Source organism: Erythrolamprus reginae, chromosome 1, assembly GCF_031021105.1.
Source record: "Erythrolamprus reginae isolate rEryReg1 chromosome 1, rEryReg1.hap1, whole genome shotgun sequence".
In the NCBI taxonomy this organism is placed as follows: Eukaryota; Metazoa; Chordata; class Lepidosauria; order Squamata; family Dipsadidae; genus Erythrolamprus; species Erythrolamprus reginae.
The window spans coordinates 32756850-32779042 of NC_091950.1; the positions used below are offsets into that span (position 1 = coordinate 32756850).

Here is a 22193-nt window from a genome sequence, read left to right on the forward strand (position 1 = left end):
AAAGTCAAATTTCCGCGAAGTAGAGATGTGGAAGTAAATACACTATTTTTGGCTATGAACAGTATCACAAGCCTTCCCTTAACATTTAAACCCCTACATTTCATTCCCCTAGCAACCATTTAGATTATTACTCACCATATTTATTTATTAAAAAGTTTATTAAAAAATATTTATTCAAGGCGGACGAAGGTTTGGCGATGATGTATGATGTCATCGGGCGGGAAAAAACATGGTATAGAAAAAAAAACCGCAAACTATTTTTTAATTAATATCTTTTGAAAAACCGTGGTATAGACTTTTTGCAAATGTTGGACCCGCGAAAGTCAAGGGAACACTATATGAATATTATTATATCTAATGGTTTTTTCTTAGTTTTCTTTTTACGAGTATCAGATATATAAATATTATTATATCTTTACATACCTCCAATATGTACTTGACAAAAACAAATAAATAAAATATGGCATGAACCAGAAGGAACCCACCTCTGACTTCAGAAATTTATTAAAGTACACAGTATTTTATATATTTATACGGTTTGTATGAATGCTCATTTTAATAAGTGATTCTGGGCAGTGAACAGTCTTAAAATAAATTAAAAACAATTTCTCATTATAAATTCAAAACAAAAAATACACAGCAACTGAGGAAGATGTCGGACTCAGCAGTTTACTGTTATTATAGTATTGCCATTATTGTATATGAAATACAGTGACACCTGGTCTTACAAACCCCTCGTCATACAAACTTTTCAAGATACAAACCTGGGGTTTAAGAATTTTTGCCTCTTCTTCCAAACTATTTTCACCTTATAAACCCAAGCCGCTGCCACTGGGATGCCCTGCCTCCGGACTTCTGCTGCCAGCGAAGCGCCCATTTTTGCGCTGCTTGGATTCCCCTGAGGCTCCCCTCCATGGGAAACACCACCTCCAGACTTCCGTGTTTTTGTGATGCTGCAGGGGAATCCTAGCAGCACAAAAACGGGCGCTTTGCTGGCAACGGAAGTCCGGAGGTGGGGTTTCCCAGAGAGGGGAGCCTCAGTGAAATCGCAGCATCACAAAAACATGGAAGTCCGAGGGTGGGGTTGCGAGGACTTCCATGTTTTTCCGATGCTGCAATTTCGCTGACGCTCACATTGCTGGAAACCCCACCTCCGGACCTCCGTTGCCAGCAAAGCACCCATTTTTGCGATGCTGGGATTCCCCTGCAGCATCAGAAAAACATGGAAGTCTGGAGGTGGGTTTTCCCATGGAGGGGAGCCTCAGTGGAATCCCAGCAGCACAAAAATGGGCGCTTCGGCTGGCAAAAGGGGTTAGTTTTGGGCTTGCACGCATTAATCGCTTTTCCATTGATTCCTATGGGAAACATTGTTTCGTCTTACAAACTTTTCACCTTACAAACCTCGTCCCGGAACCAATTAAGTTTGTAAGACAAGGTATCACTGTACAATACACTGAATAAGAAGAAGTGTGTAGCATGGAAGTGCAATGCAATAGAGATATGCCAGCATCATTTATTCTTATTTTTTTAACATCTCCTTCCTCCCCATAAAAGGTTCAGTACATAGAAGAGGAAAAAAAGGTAAAAAATACCTGTTTTGTTGGAAAGACGGAATGACACCATTTTGTCAGAAATATTGCAGACGTTCCTGACTGATGCAATGCAGCTGTAATTGGCGTAGTCCTGAGGTCGAAGATTCTTCAACTTCAGAATCTTGGTTTCACCCTGCATCCAGTAGAAGAGACATTACCTCAGGGCCAAGATCAGTATTATAATTTAAGAAAGAACATGCAGGATAATACATGAAAGAAATGTATTCCAATTTAGCATCTTCCAGATGTGTTGAAACTGCTACTCAAAAGCATCCTTCACTGCCGTGGGAGTTGAAAGCCAACATATCTGGGGGGCCTCAAGTTGTGGGACAATTTAATTTAATTGATTGGAATAATAGAATGTTTAGAAGTATTAACATAAAATTTGTTTGTGTTTATTTATTTTTAATCTGATTGGTTATACAGAGTTTTCTTAACATACAGAAAAATGAATAAAAAGAGGAAGGAAGCATTATGGCATAATGCTTGTATCCTAAGATTTTTATTAATATTGATTGTTTCTTCATTGCTTATTTGACCCCTATGACAATCATTAAGCGTTGTACCACATGATTCTTGACAAATGTATATTTTTCCTTTATGTACTCTGAGAGCATATGCACCAAGACAAGTTCCTTGTGTGTCCAATCACAATTGGCCAATAAAATTCTATTCTATTCTATTCTATTCTATTATTCTATTCTATTCTAATGTCTAACAAGTTAGAAATATTACTGGTGTTATATTTTTGAAGGAACATTAAGGAGGGAATTTAATTAAAAGATAATGTATGTAACTGGATGACAAAATTAGAAAAAAAATCACAACTTTTTTGATGATTGATATTAGTTACTAACAAAATATTGCATTTTATTCATAGAAAATATATGGTATAATGTATTGTTTGAATGTATGTTGAGAGAGAAAAAATAATTACCGTATATACTCGAGTATAAGTCGCTCCGACTATAAGTCGAGGCGCCTACTTTTGCCACAAAAACTGGGAAAATTTATAAACCCCTGTATAAGTCGAGGGTGGAAATTGCAGCGGCTACTGGTAACTTATAAAAATGGAAACCAATAAAATTATATCAATTGAGGCATCAGTAGATTAAATGTTTTAGAATATTTATTTCAAAGAAAGCCAGTAAACTAGCTCTGTAAGTTTAAAAGAGGGTAAACAGGTATATATCCCCTCAAGGCAGGTATAGGCAAAAAAAATGCAAATACCTAGGTACTTACCTCAAGCCCCTGCTCCTGCTGGTTTGGGTTAGGATACTTGACCTCTCCTTGCCTCAAAGAGATACAATTTCCCTCTATATTTACTATTACTGAACATCCAAAATATACTTAATTCTATGTATATATGCCATATGTGTAAATAAATATTACACACAGGCACACAAAAATATACTGTAAATTATCTACTATATAAACTGTATGTGTATATACAGAGAGAGAAAGAGAGCGAGCTCTTGTAAAATTATATATGGTACATTCAACCTCACTTACTGTAATAGGAAAAACAAACCCAGAGTCCACTTTCTGCCACACAGTTAACCATAACCAGAACATTACACATGTCTTCAGATGTACCGGTACTTCCCTAGCTTGCACATCACTGTTAGAGCTAGGAAATGTCATGGATTGAGTAAAATGTGGTGATTATCACTTAACAATGCTTTTGCTTAACAACAAATTTTGAGCTCAATTGTGGTCATAGGTCTCTGTCTGTCTGTCTGTCTGTCTTCCTTTCCTGTCTGTCTGTGCCCCCCTCCTCTCCCCTCCCCGGGTAAATTACATAGTCAATACTGTATTGTTTTTTTATTTAAGGTTACAAAGCAAATTGAGAGAGAGAGAGAGAGAGAGGGAGGGAGGGGGGAGGGAGGGAGGGAGGGAGAGAGAGAGAGAGAGACACACAGAGAGACAGAGAGAGACACACAGAGAGAGAGATGCACTTAGACCCTGATAGGGTTTTCATTAAGATGGCGGCACATGTATATGCAGCGGCTTGATGCTCCAGGGACCAGTATCTTTTAATTAATTTATTGTTTGTGCACTTTTTAGTGAGTGTTCTGCATGTTCAGGCACAAGTATTTTGAACTGTTGGACAATATTACTCAGTTTGTCATGTAGATGGTTGAGTGGTTTAGGGTGGGGAATTTGTAGTGGGTAGGACATTTATTCTATTTTTTATTCTATTTTAAAATTTACCTATTCTGATTTTATGTATGGTGGGACTGGTCTCTGGGTGTCACACGACTTTCGTTGCCAATGACAATTTGTTGTTTTTGACAATGACAATATTATTATTATTATTATTATTATTATTATTAAAATTATTATTATTAAAATTATTATTATTATTATTATTATTATTATTATTATTATTATTATTATTATTATTATGTGAGGAGGAATTGAGGACAAATCAAGGGAAATATGGTACTCAAGGGAATCCTGCCTGCTTCAACCAACTTAGAAGCGACACATGGACATCCGTTTCAATAACCACCGATACACTTGGCATCCATGAATCTGTCTAATCCTGCCTTGAAGCTATCCAGGCTGACAGCTGTCACAACCTCTTCTGGAAGTGAATTCCATAAACCAACGACCCTCTGGGTGAAGAAATATTTCCCTTTATTTGTCCTCACTTTCTTACCTTAGCTTCCTCACTATCTTACCTTAGCTTTAGGGAGTGCCCCCTCATCCTAGCATTGTGTGATACAGAAAATATTTTTTCTCTATCCACCTTTTCTATCCCATGCGTGATTTTATACACTTTGATCAAGTCACCCCTTAAATGCCGTCTTTCAAGGCTGAAGAGAACAATGTTATGTATCATTCTGGAAAGTAGGAAGACAGGAGTTGTTCAAGAAGACAGGAGTATGTTTTATTTTATTGAAAAAATAACAAGCTAGAGGAGAACCTAGAGGAGAAACTAGAAATGACATGCAGTTGAAGCCAGGCTATTTATTCAGTTGGCCAAAGGAATGGTGCTGCTCTATTCTCATACTGAGAACTTTTTTGTACTCAGAAAAATGTTTCAGCACAGGATATGTGCAGGCCAGTAAAAAAACTAGACCTTTTTTATGCTTGCATTAGAAGGGAAGTAATTCACTCCAGTGGGATTTTTAATGGTATCCCACCCACCCATTCCTTTTAATCCACAGAAACAATCTGTATTCATTTATATTTGTAAATTGCTTTGAACATACAGTCCCCTGATTTATGAAGCTTTTAATATAAAATGCCTGGGAACTTATTTTAAATGCAAATTTCCTCCACAATCATTCCTTCTAACATTATTTTTTTCCAGTGTAGGCTTTTAAAATGAACACTTCCCTGATGTAAGCACTCTTTTTTTTTTTTTTGGTACAGTTATGTAGGAATTGCTGTCTGTACAAAAGGTTTAGTGAATTTTTAGATTGTGAAGAAAGACAAACACAATTGTCACCTGAAGTTAGTATCCAGGCAATTCAAAATCTGCTAACACAATCAGTCTGGGTTAATTTTAAAAGTTTGATTTCAGCCTCAAGTCACATACAGCTCAATACAAGTCCCAAATTTGAAGATTTGGTCATTTAATTTAACTCGGCTATTAATCTTTTAATTAAGCAAAGGAATTATTGACACAGCTTTCAATTTGTCCCCATCCCCATCTCCCTCCTGCAAACTTTTAAAATGGGGAGTGATTTTGGTGAATCCAGGCACAGTAAGGTAACTCCAAAATCATAGAGAGTGAGTTGGGCAACCATTTAATTTTCTTCAATAAATAAAATAGATCTAGTATTTGGAGGATCTGGGAGTCTGGGGGTGTACATCAGAGGTAGGTTCCCAATTCTTATACTGCCGGTTTTCTCAGCAATGCACTGTGTGGGTATATGGGTGTTGCACAATACGAAAAAAAGCTTCTGTGCATGTGCAGAAGCAAAAATCAAGATGGTGGGGGTGCCACTAAGAGAACAAGAGTCCCAGCGACTGGTTAGGTCCCACAGAGTCGGCCTTCTCCAGGTCCCGTCAACTAGACAATCAATTTTCAATTCAATTAATTTATTAGATTTGTATGCCGCCCTTCTCCGAAGACTCGAGGCGGCTCACAACAGCAACAAAACCCCTCAATATTAAAAACAATCAATGTGACACAGTCATACCATTCTCAAGTGCTATAGTCAGAAGAGAGGGGGAGTTAATCCCCCCATGACTGGTGGAATAGGTGAGTCTTTAACATCTTGCGGAAGATGGGGAGGGTGGGGGCAATTCGAATCTCTGAGGGGAGCTGATTCCAGAGGGCTGGGGGCTGCTACAGAGAAGGCTCTTCCCCTGGGTCCCGCCCGCTCACATTGTAGAGTTGATGAACCTGGAGAAGGCCAACTCTGTGGGAACTAATCGGCCACTGGGATTTGTGCAATGTTGCTTGGCGGGGCCTAGGGTAAGAGCCTTCTCTGTGGTGGTTCTGACCCTCTGAAATCAGCTCCTCCCCCCAGAGACTCATACTGTCCCCACCCTCCTCGCCTTCCAAAAGAATCTGAAGACCCTTTTATGCCACCAGGCTTAGGGTTAATTAATTAATTAATTAATTCATTCATTCATTCATTCATGTTGAAATGGACCTTGCAGGTCATCAAGTCCAACCCCCTGTTTAAGCAGGACATCCTACAGCAACCCAGCCAAATGACAATCCAATCTCCTCTTGAAAATGTCTTTGGAAGAGGGGAGTTTGGCAGACAGCCCAGGAGGAGATCAATCATCCTTATCATCCCTGGATTCGGAACAAGAATTTATGACACATCCATGAATGCATAGAGTGATGCATAGGAGACAACAACTGAAGGATTATTGCAGGAGATAAATGAGGCCACCTGTGGTTGGGTGGGGCTGCTGTAATTAGTGCTACAGATAAAAGAGCAGCCTGCTGTTTTAGCCTCATGGCAGTTTATCCGATTCATAGTTTCGTCAAGATCGTGGTTTTTGCTGTTCAAGATTGTGTGGACTTTCTTGACTTTGGAATTGGACTCAATTTCCCAGTTATTGGGTGAGCAATTGGATTGCATTTAACCTGTGCCTTGTGTGTACCAGAAAATCCCTTTGACATTTAAAAAGGGAGCTGTTTCTGTTTTTCTGTTTATAAAGACTTTTGGGTTTTCCTTCTATTGTGTGGTATATTTCTTTCTGGACTAATTACCCTGTAATTACGGGTGGTTGAGATACGCCAGCAGAACAGATAGAAGAGAAGATATATGAGATATGGGAGAGACAACAGGACAGGGGATGGTAGGCACTCTGGTGCACTTATGCACGCCCCTTAGGAACTTGGTGAGGTCAATCGTGGATAGTCTAAGGGTAAAGTGTTGGGGGTTAGGGGATGATACTAGAGTCCAGTAGTGAATTCCATGCTTTGACAACTAGATTACTAAAGTCGTATTTTTTACAGTCAAATTTGGAGCGGTTAATATTAAGCTTGAATCTGTTGTAGGCTCTTGTGTTGTTGTGGTTGAAGCTTTGTGCTCTGACACTGTAGAAAAAAATTGGGAAGTGGAAAGCTATTTATAGGGAAGTTATCTCTCTCTTTTTTTCCTTTTTTTTTATCACTGGGAGAAGAAAGTCTGCTGGAGATCCGGGCAAGTATGTCAGTGCTAAAAATTGCACCTGCCTCAACTAATACAGATTCTTCCATATGCCTCTGCTTTCTTAGTCAACTCCAATGCTAGCTGTGACCACAATGTTTGGACACAATGGAGCTCTGGCTGTACAAGAGCAAATCAGCAGGGGCACAGGCAAAGAAAAGGCAGGAGCAGGCCATCCAGGTCACATCAAATCAATTTTATTGACTTATGCACGTGCTTTGTGCTCTGAAATGTACAAGGCTGCTTTGAAGATTCAATGCATATTGTTTGTTACATCTTTTCAAGGAACCTCGGTTGAAGTAGAGTTTGAACTACAGATAGTAGTCCTTGACATAGAACCAGTTAGTTTAGTTTAGTTTAGTTTAATCAGATTTGTATGCCGCCCCTCTCCGCAGACTCGGGGCGGCTCACAGCAACAGCAATACAAGACAAATCCAATATTAAATTAATTTTAAGAACACCACAAGTTAAAAACCAATCATACACACTAGCATACCATACACAAATTTTATAAGCCTAGGGGGAAGGAACATGTCAATTCCCCCATGCCTGACGACAGAGGTGGGTTTTAAGGAGCTTACGAAAGGCTAGGAGGGTGGGGGCAACTCTGATATCTGGGGGGAGTTGATTCCAAAGGGTCGGGGCCGCCACAGAGAAGGCTCTTCCCCTGGGTCCCGCCAAACGACATTGTTTAGTTGACGGGACCCGGAGAAGGCCAACTCTGTGGGACCTAACTGGTCGCTGGGATTCGTGCGGCAGAAGGCGGTCCCGGAGATATTCTGGTCCGGTGCCATGAAGGGCTTTATAGGTCATAACCAACACTTTGAATTGTGACCGGAAACTGATCGGCAACCAATGCAGACTGCGGAGTGTTGGTGTGACATGGGCAAATTTAGGGAAGCCCATGATAGCTCTCGCAGCTGCATTCTGCACGATCTGAAGTTTCCGAACACTTTTCAAAGGTAGCCCCATGTAGAGAGCGTTACAGTAGTCGAGCCTCGAGGTGATGAGGGCATGAGTGACTGTGAGCAGTGACTCCCGGTCCAAATAGGGCCGCAACTGGTGCACCAGACGAACCTGGGCAAACGCCCCCCTCGCCACAGCTGAAAGATGTTTCTCTAATGTGAGCTGTGGATCGAGGAGGACGCCCAAGTTGCGGACCCTCTCTGAGGGGGTTAGTGACTCCCCCCCCAGGGTGATGGATGGACAGATGGAATTGTCCTTGGGAGGCAAAACCCACAGCCACTCCGTCTTATCCGGGTTGAGTTTGAGTCTGTTGACACCCATCCAGACCCCAACAGCCTCCAAGCACCGGCACATCACTTCCACTGCTTCGCCTACTGGACAAGGGGTGGAGATGTAAAGCTGGGTATCATCTGCATACTGATGATACCTCACCCCATGCCCTTGGATGATCTCACCCAGCGGTTTCATGTAGATATTAAATAGTAGGGGGGAGAGGACCGACCCCTGAGGCACCCCACAAGGGAGTAACCTAGAGGTCGACCTCTGACCCCCCACTAACACTGACTGCGACCGGCCAGAGAGGTAGGAAGAGAACCACTGAAGGACAGTGCCTCCCACTCCCAACCCCTCCAGCCGGTGCAGAAGGATACCATGGTCGATGGTATCGAAAGCCGCTGAGAGGTCAAGAAGCACCAGGACAGAGGATAAACCCCTGTCCCGGGCCCGCCAGAGATCATCCATCAGCGCGACCAAAGCAGTTTCCGTGCTGTAGCCGGGCCTGAATCCTGACTGCTGAGGACCTAGATAATCGGCTTCTTCCAAGGACCGCTGGAGCTGGAGCGCCACCACCTTCTCAACAACCTTCCCCATAAAGGGAAGGTTGGAGACTGGTCGATAGTTGTTGAGAATGGCTGGGTCCAGGGAAGGCTTCTTGAGGAGGGGGCGCACAAGTGCCTCCTTGTAGGGATCCGGGAAGGACCCCCTCCCCAAGGAAGCGTTGGTAATCTCCTGGACCCAGCTCCGTGTCACCTCCCTGCTGGCCGAAACCAGCCAGGAGGGACACGGATCCAGTAAACAGGTGGCGGAACTCACAGCTCCAATGGCCTTGTCCACTTCATCAGGTGTCACCAGATCAAACTCTTCCCAGACAGGTGGACAAGTACGTGCCCCAGTCACCTCAACTGACTCGTTGTCAGTCGACTCTGTATTCCAATTGGAGTCGAGGTCCGCTCGGATCCGAGCGATTTTATCAGCGAAAAACGTGTTAAAATCCTCGGCGGTACTCTGCAAGGGCTCCCCAACTCCCCCCTGATTAAGAAGGGAGCGGGTCACCCTAAACAGAGCGGCCGGGCGGGATTCCGCTGATGCAATCAAGGCGGAATGATACGCGCATCTTGCCGCCTTGAGCGCCACTTTGTAAGTCTTAACATGTGCTCTTACAAGTGTTCGATCGCATTCGGACTTACTCTTCCTCCATCGCTTCTCTAGACGTCTCTTCTGGCGTTTCAACTCCCGGAGCTCCTCGTTGAACCATGGAGCTCTACGGGGTCTAGTGCCGCGGAGAGGTCGCAACGGCGCAATTCGGTCAAGAGCCTCCGCTGCAGCCTTGTTCCAGGCCTCAGCCAGAGACTCTGCCGAACTGTGTACGAGTGTATCTGGAATAACCCCAAGCGCCTTCTGAAAGCCCTCTGGATCCATCAGGCGTCTGGGGCGGAACAGCTTAATCGGTTCCGCCTCCCTGCGGGGAAGGATTGGAGCCAGGAAGTCAAGCCGCAGTAGAAAATGGTCTGACCATGACACAGGCAACACTTCTAAGCCCCTTAGTCTCAGACCATTACTCAGTTGCTCAGAGAGGAATACCATGTCGGGTGCATGCCCCCCCTCATGAGTCGGACCCTGTACTACTTGGGTCAGGTCCATGGCTGTCATGGTGGCCATGAACTCCTGTGCCAGTCCAGAGGTTTCACCGAGCGACGGCAGGTTAAAGTCCCCCAAGACAATAAGTCTGGGGAACCCCACCGCCAACCCGGCTACCTCCTCGAGTAGCACAGGCAGGGCTTGTGACACGCAGCTGGGAGGCAGGTACGTGAGAAACAAGCCCACCTGGACCTCTAAGTCCAACTTCACCAGGAGGGACTCGCAGCCCGCAATCTCTGGAGCAACAAGTCTACGCAAGCCAAGGCTCTCCCTGGCTATAATAGCCACTCCTCCCCCCCTTCCCTGGGGTCGAGGCTGATGCCATATCTGAAACCCGGCTGGGCAAATTTCAGAGAGAGGGACTCCTCCCTCTGGGCCCAGCCAGGTTTCAGTAACACATGCCAGGTCGGCCTCCTCATCCAGGATCAGATCCCGGATGAGGAGAGCGTTATTTACCACCGACCTGGCATTGAGTAGCAGCAGCTTGAGCCCAGGGCCAGAATTACACTCATCACCAGCACCCAGGATTGGGTTCACAGAGCCGGAACAAGGGATCGTTATTACGCAACGATCTCTTGTTCCTCTGGAACGGCTAGCTCTGTGTCCCCCGCCATATCTGCCTCTCCCCAGCAGGACTGGAATATTCCGACCCTCTACCACCTCAGACATCGGTGCCCCCCTCCCCTCCTGCCTCTCCTGTGTCAGGTAGGCTAATCAAATCATTCATACCATTTATTTCATCCATACCAAAGTTCCACCCAGCCCACCCATAACAATCATTCATTTCATACATGTCATCATACCCACCCCAATAATTCTGCCCCCATGGGGGAACAACGATGCAGTGGGGGTAGTAAGTTTATGCATTATTATTATTATTATTATTATTATTATTATTATTATTATTATTACTACTACTACTTTTACTTTTTTACTTTTTTTTGGATTTGTATGCCGCCCCTCTCCATAGACTCAGGGCGGCTAACAATGATTAAAAAACAGCATGTATTATTATTATTATTATTATTATTATTATTATTAACAATAATTTATTAGACGGGTAGGCCGCCCCTCTCCGAAGACTCGTAGCTAGTATTATTGAATACTTAATAGTTTTTTTTATTGTCCTTCCTTCTCTAGTATCTTTATATGATCCTTAATTACTTTTAAAATAGGAAATAATTAAATAGTATGTTTTACCCATAAACACTTTAATCATTTTAATAATTATCTAGAACTGAACTTTTATAGCAATTAAAGAAAATTGATCTACTTGCCTAATCTGTTATCATACCAAACCTTGTGGATTCAGTACAAAACCTTAAAATGTTACTCTGCTCCTCAGCAAATAATGTTGTCTATTATTTGTCCTTTTTATGGCTATTCAAATGTGACTTAAACAACTGAAAAAGAATCTGAGCATCTATTTGAAAATGTATCTTGGTCGGTAAGCCACACCCACCCAGTCACATGACCTTTAAGCCATCCCAAGTCACAAGATAGTCAAGCCAAGCCACTTCTACCCAGTCACATGACCATCAAGCCACACCCACACAATAAGCCATGCCCACAGTGGTAGTAAACTTTTTTGCAGCCCTTCACTGCATAGAACCATTCATTTAGCGATAGTCTGAAGCTACAATAACACTAAAAAATATCACTTGCAACCTGTTCTTACACTTTACAATTGTAACGGAATCCAAACAGTTACACAATCCAAATGTGGGTGCTTGGTAGCCAGCATCAATTTACAAAATTTGCATTGTCCCAGGTGATTGGCATTTGCAAACTTCCCAGTTGGCTTCCAGCAAGCAAAGTTGATGGGGGAAGCTGGATTTGATGAACAGTCACATGATTCACTTAACAATTGCAACAGTCCGCTTACCAACTGTTCTGCCAGCGTGTCCCAACCACCCGTAATTACAGGGTAATTGGTCCAAAAAGACACACACCACACAATAGAAGGAAAACCAAAAGTCTTTATCAATAGAAAAGCAGAAAAAACTCCCTTTTTAAATGTCAAAGGGATTTTCTGGTGCACACAAGGCACAGGTTAAATGCAGTCCAATTTCTCACCCAGTAACTGGAAATTGAGTCCAATTCCAAAGTCCAGAAAGTCCACACACAATCTTGAACAGGGAAACAGCAAAACCACGATCTTGACGAAACTATGAATCAGATAAACTTCCACGAGGCTATATCTGTAGCACTAATTACAGCAGCCCCACCCAACCACAGGTGGCCTCACTTATCTCCTGTAATAATCCTTCAGTTTTTCTCTCCTATGCATCACTCTACGCATATGTGGGTGTGTCATACGTTCTTGTTCAGAATCCAGGGATGATGAGGATGATTGATCTCCTCCTGGGCTGTCTGCCAAACTCCCCTCTTCCCTGCTACTCACGCTTCCTTCATCAGAGGAGACTTCATCGAGAGATTCTATCGGGAGCAAAACAGGCCTGTGGCATGTGGATGTTTCCCCCACATCCACCTCCACATTCCTTGGGGCAGAAGCTGGGCCAGAGCCAACCACAACACCAACCATGGAAAAAATGTCAAAAAAGTCAGTTCTATCTCACTTAACAACCACCTTGCTTACCAATGGAAATTCTGATCTCAATTGTGTATGTAAATTGAGGACTATTTGTAATCTGAAGATGCAGAGATCAAAGTTGTTCTAATTTAAAGATGGTTTCCTAGCTCAACTTACTTTTAGACAGAGTGAGCAACAACCAGCCCATTGTTGCTCTTTTTAACTTTCCCTTTACCATAAGAAAGCCTGCCTGAAAAGATTTCAAACACAGAGAACTATTTTTAATAAATAGGTCAAATTAAGCTCCAAACATTAAGGCTTATGATAAGAACATTCAAGTTTAAAATTTGAGGTTCATTTGCTAAAATTAGAATTAGAATAACAGAGCTGGATGGGACCTTGAGGTCTTCTAATCCAACCCCCTGCTAAGGCCGAAAACCCTACACCAGTGATGGCAAACCTATGGCACGGGTGCCACGGGTGGCACATGGAGCCATATCTGCTGGCATGCAAGCCGTTGCCCTAGCTCAGCTCCAACGTGCATGAGTGTGCTGGCCAGCTGATTTTTGGCTTACACAGAGGCTCTGAGAGGGCATTTTTGGCTTCCAAACAGCCTCCAGGGTGGTGGGGGAGGGCATTTGGACCCTGGGGAGGGTGCAACACGAGCCTACTGGGAAAGTTGGGAAATAGTTGGGAGTTGGGGAATAGTCCATTTCCAACCTCCAGAGTGCCTCTAGGAGAGCGGAGAAAACTGTTTTTACCCTCCCCAGGCAGTGAATTATGGGTGTGGGCACTCACACATGCACAATAGCATATGCCCACACTCTTTTGGCACCCGAGGAAAAAAAGGTTCGCCATCACTGCCTTACACTACTTCAGACATCTTCTTTAAACTTCCAGTTTTGGAGCATTCACACCTTCTGGAGCCACTGAATAATTGTTCTATCAGGAAATTTCTCCTTAGTTCCAAGTTGGGATGGTTCTTGACCACGACAGATGTGATAGCTCAATCAAGGGTAGAATAATTGCAGACATTCCTCAGTACGATAAGGGCAATCATTCTACAATCCTCTTATAAGAATCCCACCAATTGTTTGATCTTTTCAACCACCATGAATGAGAATGGTTAAAATGGCAATGGAAACTAACATTTTGACAGAGCACTAGTTGAAATTAACACATTTGAACATGAAATGTTTTAATTTACAGTGAGAAATTATCAACTGTATTGGCAGGATTGGGATTATACAATAATCATGTTACCCAACCCCAACTCCCCCAATAATTTTCATAATCATTCCATATTGTAATTGCAGTGCTCAATTATGAGATTACATTAGCTGTGTTTATGCTAATTAAGCCATTAGGCATAATATGTCTAATTACTCAAATTGGCTGAAAAATATTTTAATAAATGGTGGAAATTTTCATAGTGTGGGTTGAATTTAAACTTGGGGGATCAGCTCTAATTTTACTTTGGAATTGGCTGGCCTTTTGCTCCTTCTGTATGTTAGCAGTTTGTTGAATTGTATTGCACCATTGAGATGTGAAACTAAATAGTTTTGAATTGAATAGCTCCTATTCCTAGAAGAATACATCCCATTAGTCGCAGGGCCAAACAAAATTATTTCATCCCACTTTGTTTTGCTTTGGAATGCATTCATTAATAAGATAATTTCCCTCTATTTTTAAAGTAGTTAAAAAATAAACATACAAGCATTACATTTAAATAATATTTTGACTATTATCGCTACTTCTCTTCCAAAAATATTCATTTCAAAGCATTTTACATCTCATAAAACAAACCCTATTTTATGCATGGAGAACGAGACACTGCATATAGTCTCATTTTCAAACTATATTTCATTCCAGTAGGTGCTGATCCATTGATCTATTGGATTTTGTTCAAATTTTATTTTCCATAGACCCCTGACTCAGTGTCCTAAAGCCACAGAGGTCATGGCTTGGTCATTCTCCAGTGGGCGGAACTATCCTCCAATAGATTGGGTTATGACGGTCTTGTGACGTGATAGTCATCAATTACTGAATTAATTAATAGCCATCAATTACTTAAAAGGGAAGACCCACTAAGACCAACCCCTCTTCGATTCAGTCTGTGACTTAGGACGCGTGCTTTCTCCTTCACTGAACTACAGGCTTAGGCCTAACTTTGCATTACTTTCTCAATATTTCATTTGAACTACTACCACTCAAGGATATGTTATTTGGATCAGAAGATTCTGGACATCAGGCATAATCAACAGCAGCACCAAGCCGATCGGTCCAGCAGGACTGATGACTATGCCATGTTTACCTCGATGACATCTTAGTTCAGTCAGCATCCAGACATTGAGCCCTACAGGACATCACCATGACTATACATGGCATAGTTGCTGGTTCTTATAGATTTATTATTGTTGCTCGCACAACCAGACAGATGTTGAGACTGGATTTGGCATTTATATCACCTATTGAGTTCACAGTAACAAAGGTAAGGGAACACCACCACTGGAGTATGGTATATGTTCAGATCCAAGCAGTGTAGTCTTCTATAATTGATTGATGGAAATTTTATTATTGTGATCTTCTCTAATTCTTTTGCGTTTTACTATCCCTGGGTATTGATACAATTATCTACACTTTGTTCTTTTCAACCACAATTTAAAATCTGATGTGCTAAGTGGCAAAGCATAGTATTTTGTAATATATTTATCAATATTCAATTGGGGTGAATAACAATATGTTTTAGTGTTTTTATACACTTCTTTAATGCCTTGTTTGTTTTATGAGTTTTTTGTTTGCTTGTTTCTGTTAAAAATGTGAGTTTTATATTTTATCTTTCTTGAGTGGGGGAGAAAATAAAATGAAAATAAGCTTAAACCTCCCCACCAGAGCATTTCGAGAAGACCAATCAGATATTCTAGGCCACAAAATGAAATCCTAAAATACATTTTGGAAATGTAAAGAAAGTACAACTTCCAGTAAGGCTTTTTTTTACTTCCTTATATTCCCGCCCTCCTTTTTTTTCTTTGGCTCCATTTAAGTTATTAAGTTTATTCTCAACAGTCTCATTATGCAAGAATCAGTATTAAATAATAGACTGGTTTTTTACAATGTGGAACTCAGAATAAACTGAGTCACACTGTGTGATTAGGATTCTCTCTCCCATGTCTCTCTCTCTGTCTCTCTCACTCACTCTCTCATTTTTCTCATCTCTCATCTATCTATCTATTGACTGTCCGTCCGTCCGTCCACCCACCCACCCACCCACCCACCCACCCACCCACCCACCCACCCACCCACCCACCCACCCACCCACCCACCCACCCATCCATCCATCCATCTATCTATCTATCTATCTATCTATCTATCTATCTATCTATCTATCTATCTATTTATATCATCTTTATCTCTATCATTTTTTCTATATCTCTGTCTTCGATCTCTATCTCTCTATCTTCTACCTATCTCTATATCATCTTCTCTAAATTTAAGATAATTTTGCAACTGATTGTGAGAAAGATTTTACAAAATCTTTAACTGCTTTGTTTGCCAACATGTAAACCTTGTCTATTTAGCCTTGAATTACACAATTCAGCCTAGCAGAAGGTCCTCTGGATAATTACTTATTCCATGCCTACGTATTCAATATCCCCCCCCCCCCCGTATCCTCTGAAGGAAGTGCCATAATATGCTTTCTAAATGCAAGGTATACTACCACTGAGATTTAAGCAAATCTATACAGAAAAACGAACGTGGGAAATGCAAGTATAATTTCCAAACCTTTAATTACACCTTGTCCTTTTTATAAACATCTATTCTATCTTCTTGCCTAGAGCAAGGGAGAGACATTAATTCAAGCTGACCTCTGGTAAATATAGAAAGGTTAGTGATAAACCTTCAGTTATCAACATGGCAACTTGATTTGTTCATTAAATTCAAAGCACCAAATGAATCCCAGGCAGCAACCTGAAAACCAAACACTTTGCAAAATGGAATCTAATTTAATGTGACACATCATATAACCCAGCGAGAACTTATCTAATAAAGGAGATAATAATAAACATTTCCGTATCATGGCATTATTAGGCAAGGAATGCTAGCTCACAAGGAGCCCTTCAGTTTTAATTAAATGCTCACAGAGAATCGGCTGGCCTTTTTCATCCATTTCCACAACAACAACAACAAAATTGCAACATGGCAGTGAAATAGTAAGTTAAAGCTCAATCCCTATGACTATATTTGACAGGAAAGTTTCACCAAGCTGGAACCTTGGACAAGAAAAGATTTGGATCCGTCAAATGTTATGTGGGACTTTTGACAACCTAAGATTCATGTGTATCACATAAGAATCTCTCACCAGAATCTCTTGAAAGTGCTTTAACACAGTTAATTAGGAAGATCTCTTAGCCTACCAGTCTATCTGCTCTGTTAAAAGTAACACCAAACAAATGTGTTATTCTTAGCATAAACAACCTAGAAGAGCAAATTGCTTTGATCATGGGGTCTTTGATATTCCAAGTAAAGATATCAAGACAACCTCTCTTTCCTCAGCTATTCTATCTCTAAAGATTGGTAGCCATACATATACTGTTTCTAATTGTGAAACCAGAATGTTGCCAATACAAGGCACAGTGGTTAGAATACAGTGATCCCTCGAGTTTCACGATCTCAATCTTCGCGAAACGCTATATCACGATTTTTTCCACCGATGACGTCACTCTCTTCCTTCCTTTCTCATCTTTCTTTCTCTCTCTCTTTCTCTCTCTTGCTTCTTCCTCTCTCACACTCTCTTCCTCCCTCTCTCATCTCTTTCTTTCCTTCTCTCTCTTTCTCTATCTCTCCCCCTCTTGCTGGCGGGCGGCAGGTGGTGGGCGGGCGAGCGGGGGCATCAGCGAGGAGCCGGGGTTTCCCCTTTGCGTGGGCGGCCGGGAAGACCCAGGGAAGGTTCCTTCGGCCGCCCAGCAGCTGATCTGCTCGGTAACGCAGCAGCAGCGAGGAGCCGAATCGGGGTTTCCCCGCACGCAAAGGGGAAACCCGATTTGGCTCCTCGCTGCTGCTGCGCTACCGAGCAGATCAGCTGCTGGGCGGCCGAAGGAACCTTCCCTGGGTCTTCCCGGCCACCCACGCAAAGGGGAAACCCCGGCTCTTCGCTGATGCCCGCCGCTCGCCCGCCCGCCAGCAAGAGGGGGAAGACCCAGGGAAGGTTCCTTCGGCCGCCGAGCAGCTGATCTGCTCGGTAGCGCAGCAGCAGCGAGGAGCCGAATTGGGTTTCCCCTTTGCGTGGGCGGCGGGGAACGCAAACTCCACCATCTACGCATGCACGGCCATAGAAAAAAAGGGGTGCGCATGCGCAGATGGTGTTTTTACTTCTGCAACCCTACATCGCGAAAAATTGATTATCGCGAGGGGTCTTGGAACGGAACCCTCGCGATAATAGAGGGATCACTGTATAGCATTTCAGGCTAACTCTGCTGACTGCCAAGAGCTCAATCCTAGCTCAAGATTGACTCAGCCTTCCAGTCTTCTATGGTTGGTAAAATGAGGCCCTGAGTCCTTCGGGATTGGGTGGCATAGAAGTCAAATGAATGAATGAATGAATGAACGAACGAACGAACAAGCAAACAAACAAACAAACAAACAAACAAACAAACAGTTAAGGGCAACATGCTGATCTGAAATCAACTTAGACAGTGCTATAAATCATTATACTTTATATATTTTATATAAACTATAAACCAGCTAGCAGTACCTGAACACACCTGTAAGTGGATCATTTTGGGCATTATTACTAGTAGATGTCCAGATTGAAGAAAATTTTAAATGATCCTCAATACCACTCAGTAATAATTTTTTATTTTATTTTTAAATGTTTAAAATTATATTTTTATTTAATTTTTAATGTTAAAACATTTAATTTAAAAATTAAATGTTTAATTTTTTATTACAATTTTTAAATGATCCTCGATACCACTTAGTAATGAAATAATTTAAAAATCACAATTACTTTGTAATAGATATCAAAGTTTGAAGAGGAAATATGACTATCTTATATATAAAACAGCACAGGTGGAAAAATAATGACAAAAATATGACTGTACCTTGATCCCTACCTGCGTAAAGAAGGGCTCATAAATTTCAACACCTTTGTCGGATCCTTGCAATAGCACCTCTTGCCCTCGCCTCCAACTGTAGCGAACAGGCGGGTTGGAATTGGCTACGCACCTAAGAAACACAGTCCTCTCGTAGTAAAACTGCTCTTTTGCTTCACCTATGCTCTGGTGGACTGTGACAATTGGATCATCCAAATCTGGGAACACAAAGAAAGAATAAAGCAAAATATTAAAACAGGACAGAAAAGATTCATTCTCTCTCTCTCTCTCGCCCTCTCCCCCCTCACCCACCCCTCTCTCTCTCTCTCTGTGCTTTTGTGTGTTTGTGTGTTTGTCTGTCTGACTTTGTGTCTGAGAAAACGATAGTAACAATGAAACAATGAATCTAACTGCTTTGTTCATTGAGGCAGGACATCTGAGTGCTTAGACATGAAAAATCTGGCTTTGAATCCTTCTGTTTCTAAATATGTTTCTAAATATGAGGATTCATATGAATTCATCATGGAAAGATGGCTGAGAATATTATTTTTAATTTGCTTTTTTTTTTTTGCTTTGTTAGGAACGAATCAATATTCATGGATTTATTTATAAACGGAGTCATGATAAAGATATAATGTGAGATCCAACCAACTTTGAATATGTCTTCATTTCTTAAGAAATATTTTGCTGGGATATTCCTACTTCAGATGTCAAGGAATGGGATTTTACAAGAGATCCTTCAAAGTATTCAATTGATTCATTCCTCTATCTCTCTAGTGAAGTCTTGTCTGACTTGGCTGCCTTGTTTTTGGACAACAAATTCCACAATTTACAATATCCTTGTATATAGTACCTCCTAGTAATTATAGGAATTGTCTTTTCACACATTGTGAGTATTCCAGCTTAGAAAAAAATTAAACTGCTACCCTTTCATTTGAATTGTTATCAATATTTTCATGTCCAAAATTCAATGTATTAATATATTAGTTATTTATATTAATTATTAGTTATTTATTAGTTATTAGTTTCCTTCCAATCATTAGCTCATTTAATATTTGACTTTTGAAAACGTTACCTATACAGGAGAATTCATAACTACCGACTGTGAGTGGAGATCAGTGAGATCAATGGACAAATCATTCATTTGATTTGTGGAAGTATGACACCAATTCATTGATTTTAGGAGGATCACGACACTGCAGTTTAAGATGCCTGTCTTAAGCCAATAAAATTCACTGGGTGCATTTCAGTTTTTGATGTGCTCCTTGTCTGATTTACAACTTTCCAGACTTCAGTTCTTCATCAGCAAGATATATTTCACAATAGATTCATGTGCAAAGCATATCCCATTCATAAGATAAAAAGTCTTCTGCAAGTGCCAGGAAGATAAAGATATTTGACAAAGCCAAATTATAACATAAAACTAGTATTCCAAGGGGTCTATAATATAGTATGACACATGGTACAAATTACTTTGATCTAGGGATTCCAGCCAATGAACAATATTAATCAGTTAGCCAATTCAGGTTAACTCCCACCCCATGCCATTATTTTTTTTTTCAAGTAATATTTTCAATGTTCTAGACCTTCTCCGGGTCCCGTCGACTAAACAATGTCGTCTGGCGGGACCCAGGGGAAGAGCCTTCTCTGTGGCGGCTCCGACCCTCTGGAACCAGCTCCCCCCTGAGATTAGGATTGCCCCCACCCTCCTTGCCTTTCGCAAACTCCTTAAAACCCACCTCTGCCATCAGGCATGGGGGAACTGAAACAACTCCCCCTTGCCCATGTTGTTTTGGTGTTAGATTGATTGTATGCGTGTTTTAATATTCTGGGGTTGTTTTTATGAATTTTTAGCTTAAAATTGTAATTGGATTGGTGGGTATTGGATTTGTTATTATGTATTGTTTTTATCTTGTTGTGAGCCGCCCCGAGTTTTCGGAGAGGGGCGGCATATAAATCCAATAAATCTAATCTAATCTAATAAGCATGGTTAGATCTTACAAAGCCTACTAATATCTGAACAGCCAGGATGTTTCCTCAAACATTAAATAACAATTGTATTATTTATAGATTGATCAATTTTTCTTCCAAATGAACAAGATGCTTGCTCCTCAGTTTGCTATTAATGACAAGTATCGGCGAGAATGCACCTGCACAAAATTCCAAGATTCCCTCCCATTAATATAAGCATCAACATTTAGTGATTGAACCAAGTTTCTCTTCAGGATTTACAACAAATCTCCTCCACTTTTACAGCTATCAGTAAGGCTATACGAGGCGATAAACTTCAATGTGAACTTTCTCAGTAAAATGTACTTAAATCTGAATTGTACCCATAATAAAATAGGATCTTGAAGAAGAGATAGAAAAAGGAATTTATGTTGAAGGAGCTATAAGATTTAGAAGCTTAAGTAAATGTAGTTAAGCCAAGAAATAAGATCAGTATGAGAAAAGCCCATCAGGTTTTCATGGTTGAATGCTTCTTGCAATGCTTTAAAAAGTTTCTTGGTTATATGGCCAAAGAGTTGTGAGTCAGATAAATGAAGTGAAAATGAATTATATATTCTGTGCATAGGCATTATATACATAGGTAGGCAACCATGCAGCAATCAAAGGGATAAGGAGCACGCAACAGGTTCAAACTTAATATCAACTGCTCCAAACTTGACTCTAAAAAATATGACTTTAGCAATCGAGTTGTCGAAGCGTAGAACTCATTACCGGACTCCGTGGTATCAACCCCCAACCCCCAACATTTTTCCCTTAGACTATCCACGATTGACCTCACCAGGTTCCTTAAAGGTCAGTAAAGGGCGAGCATAAGTGCACTAGTGTGCCTTCCATACCCTGTCCAATTGTCTCCCCTATATTTTATATATCTTTTCTCCCATTCATATATCATTTCCTCTGCTCTTCATTGACGTATTCTATTCTCATATCTTTTCTTCCATCCTTTCCCTGATATTTACTGCTACATGTTTTTATTCTCTTTAACTTTCAATTTGTATTGGACTAACTAACTAACTAACTAACTAACTAACTAACTAACTAAATAAATAAATAAATAAAAAATAAAAAATAAAAAATAAAATAAAAAAATAGATGAATAAAAAGCCAAGCTTGCAATATATACTCTCTGTGTGTGTGTGTGTGTGTGTGTGTGTGTGTGTGTGTCACATGTTTTTGTTGAATTTGAAAATTAAGGGAGACTAGGATAGATCTATTTCGGCCTTATTCTGGCCTCATCAGCTGGCCCTACCCTCACTGGGACTAATCTAATCTAAAATTTGATCATGTCACCTTCAGGATACTGCAATGGTCATGAGGTGAGAAAAATGGTCATGTCACACTTTTCAGTGCCATTATAAATTTGAACAGTCACTAAATGAACTGTTGTAAGTTGAGGGCTGCCTGTAAATATTCAGTGTAAACAATGCCTCATTGTCCTCCAGCTTGTTTTCTG

At 41.2% G+C, this 22193-nt stretch overlaps 1 protein-coding gene across 1 annotated transcript in view; it reads right to left on the reverse strand.

Annotated features, from left to right (window-relative positions):
* The window catches only part of MDGA2 (MAM domain containing glycosylphosphatidylinositol anchor 2), a 574798-nt gene that overhangs the window by 348298 nt on the left and 204307 nt on the right, over nt 1–22193 (reverse strand). The window contains exons 4-5 of the mRNA XM_070738239.1: nt 18752–18948; nt 1593–1725 (exon numbers count right to left, since the gene is read on the reverse strand). Of these exons, the coding sequence (XP_070594340.1) occupies nt 1593–1725; nt 18752–18948 (330 nt within the window). The remainder of the gene's footprint in view (nt 1–1592; nt 1726–18751; nt 18949–22193) is intronic.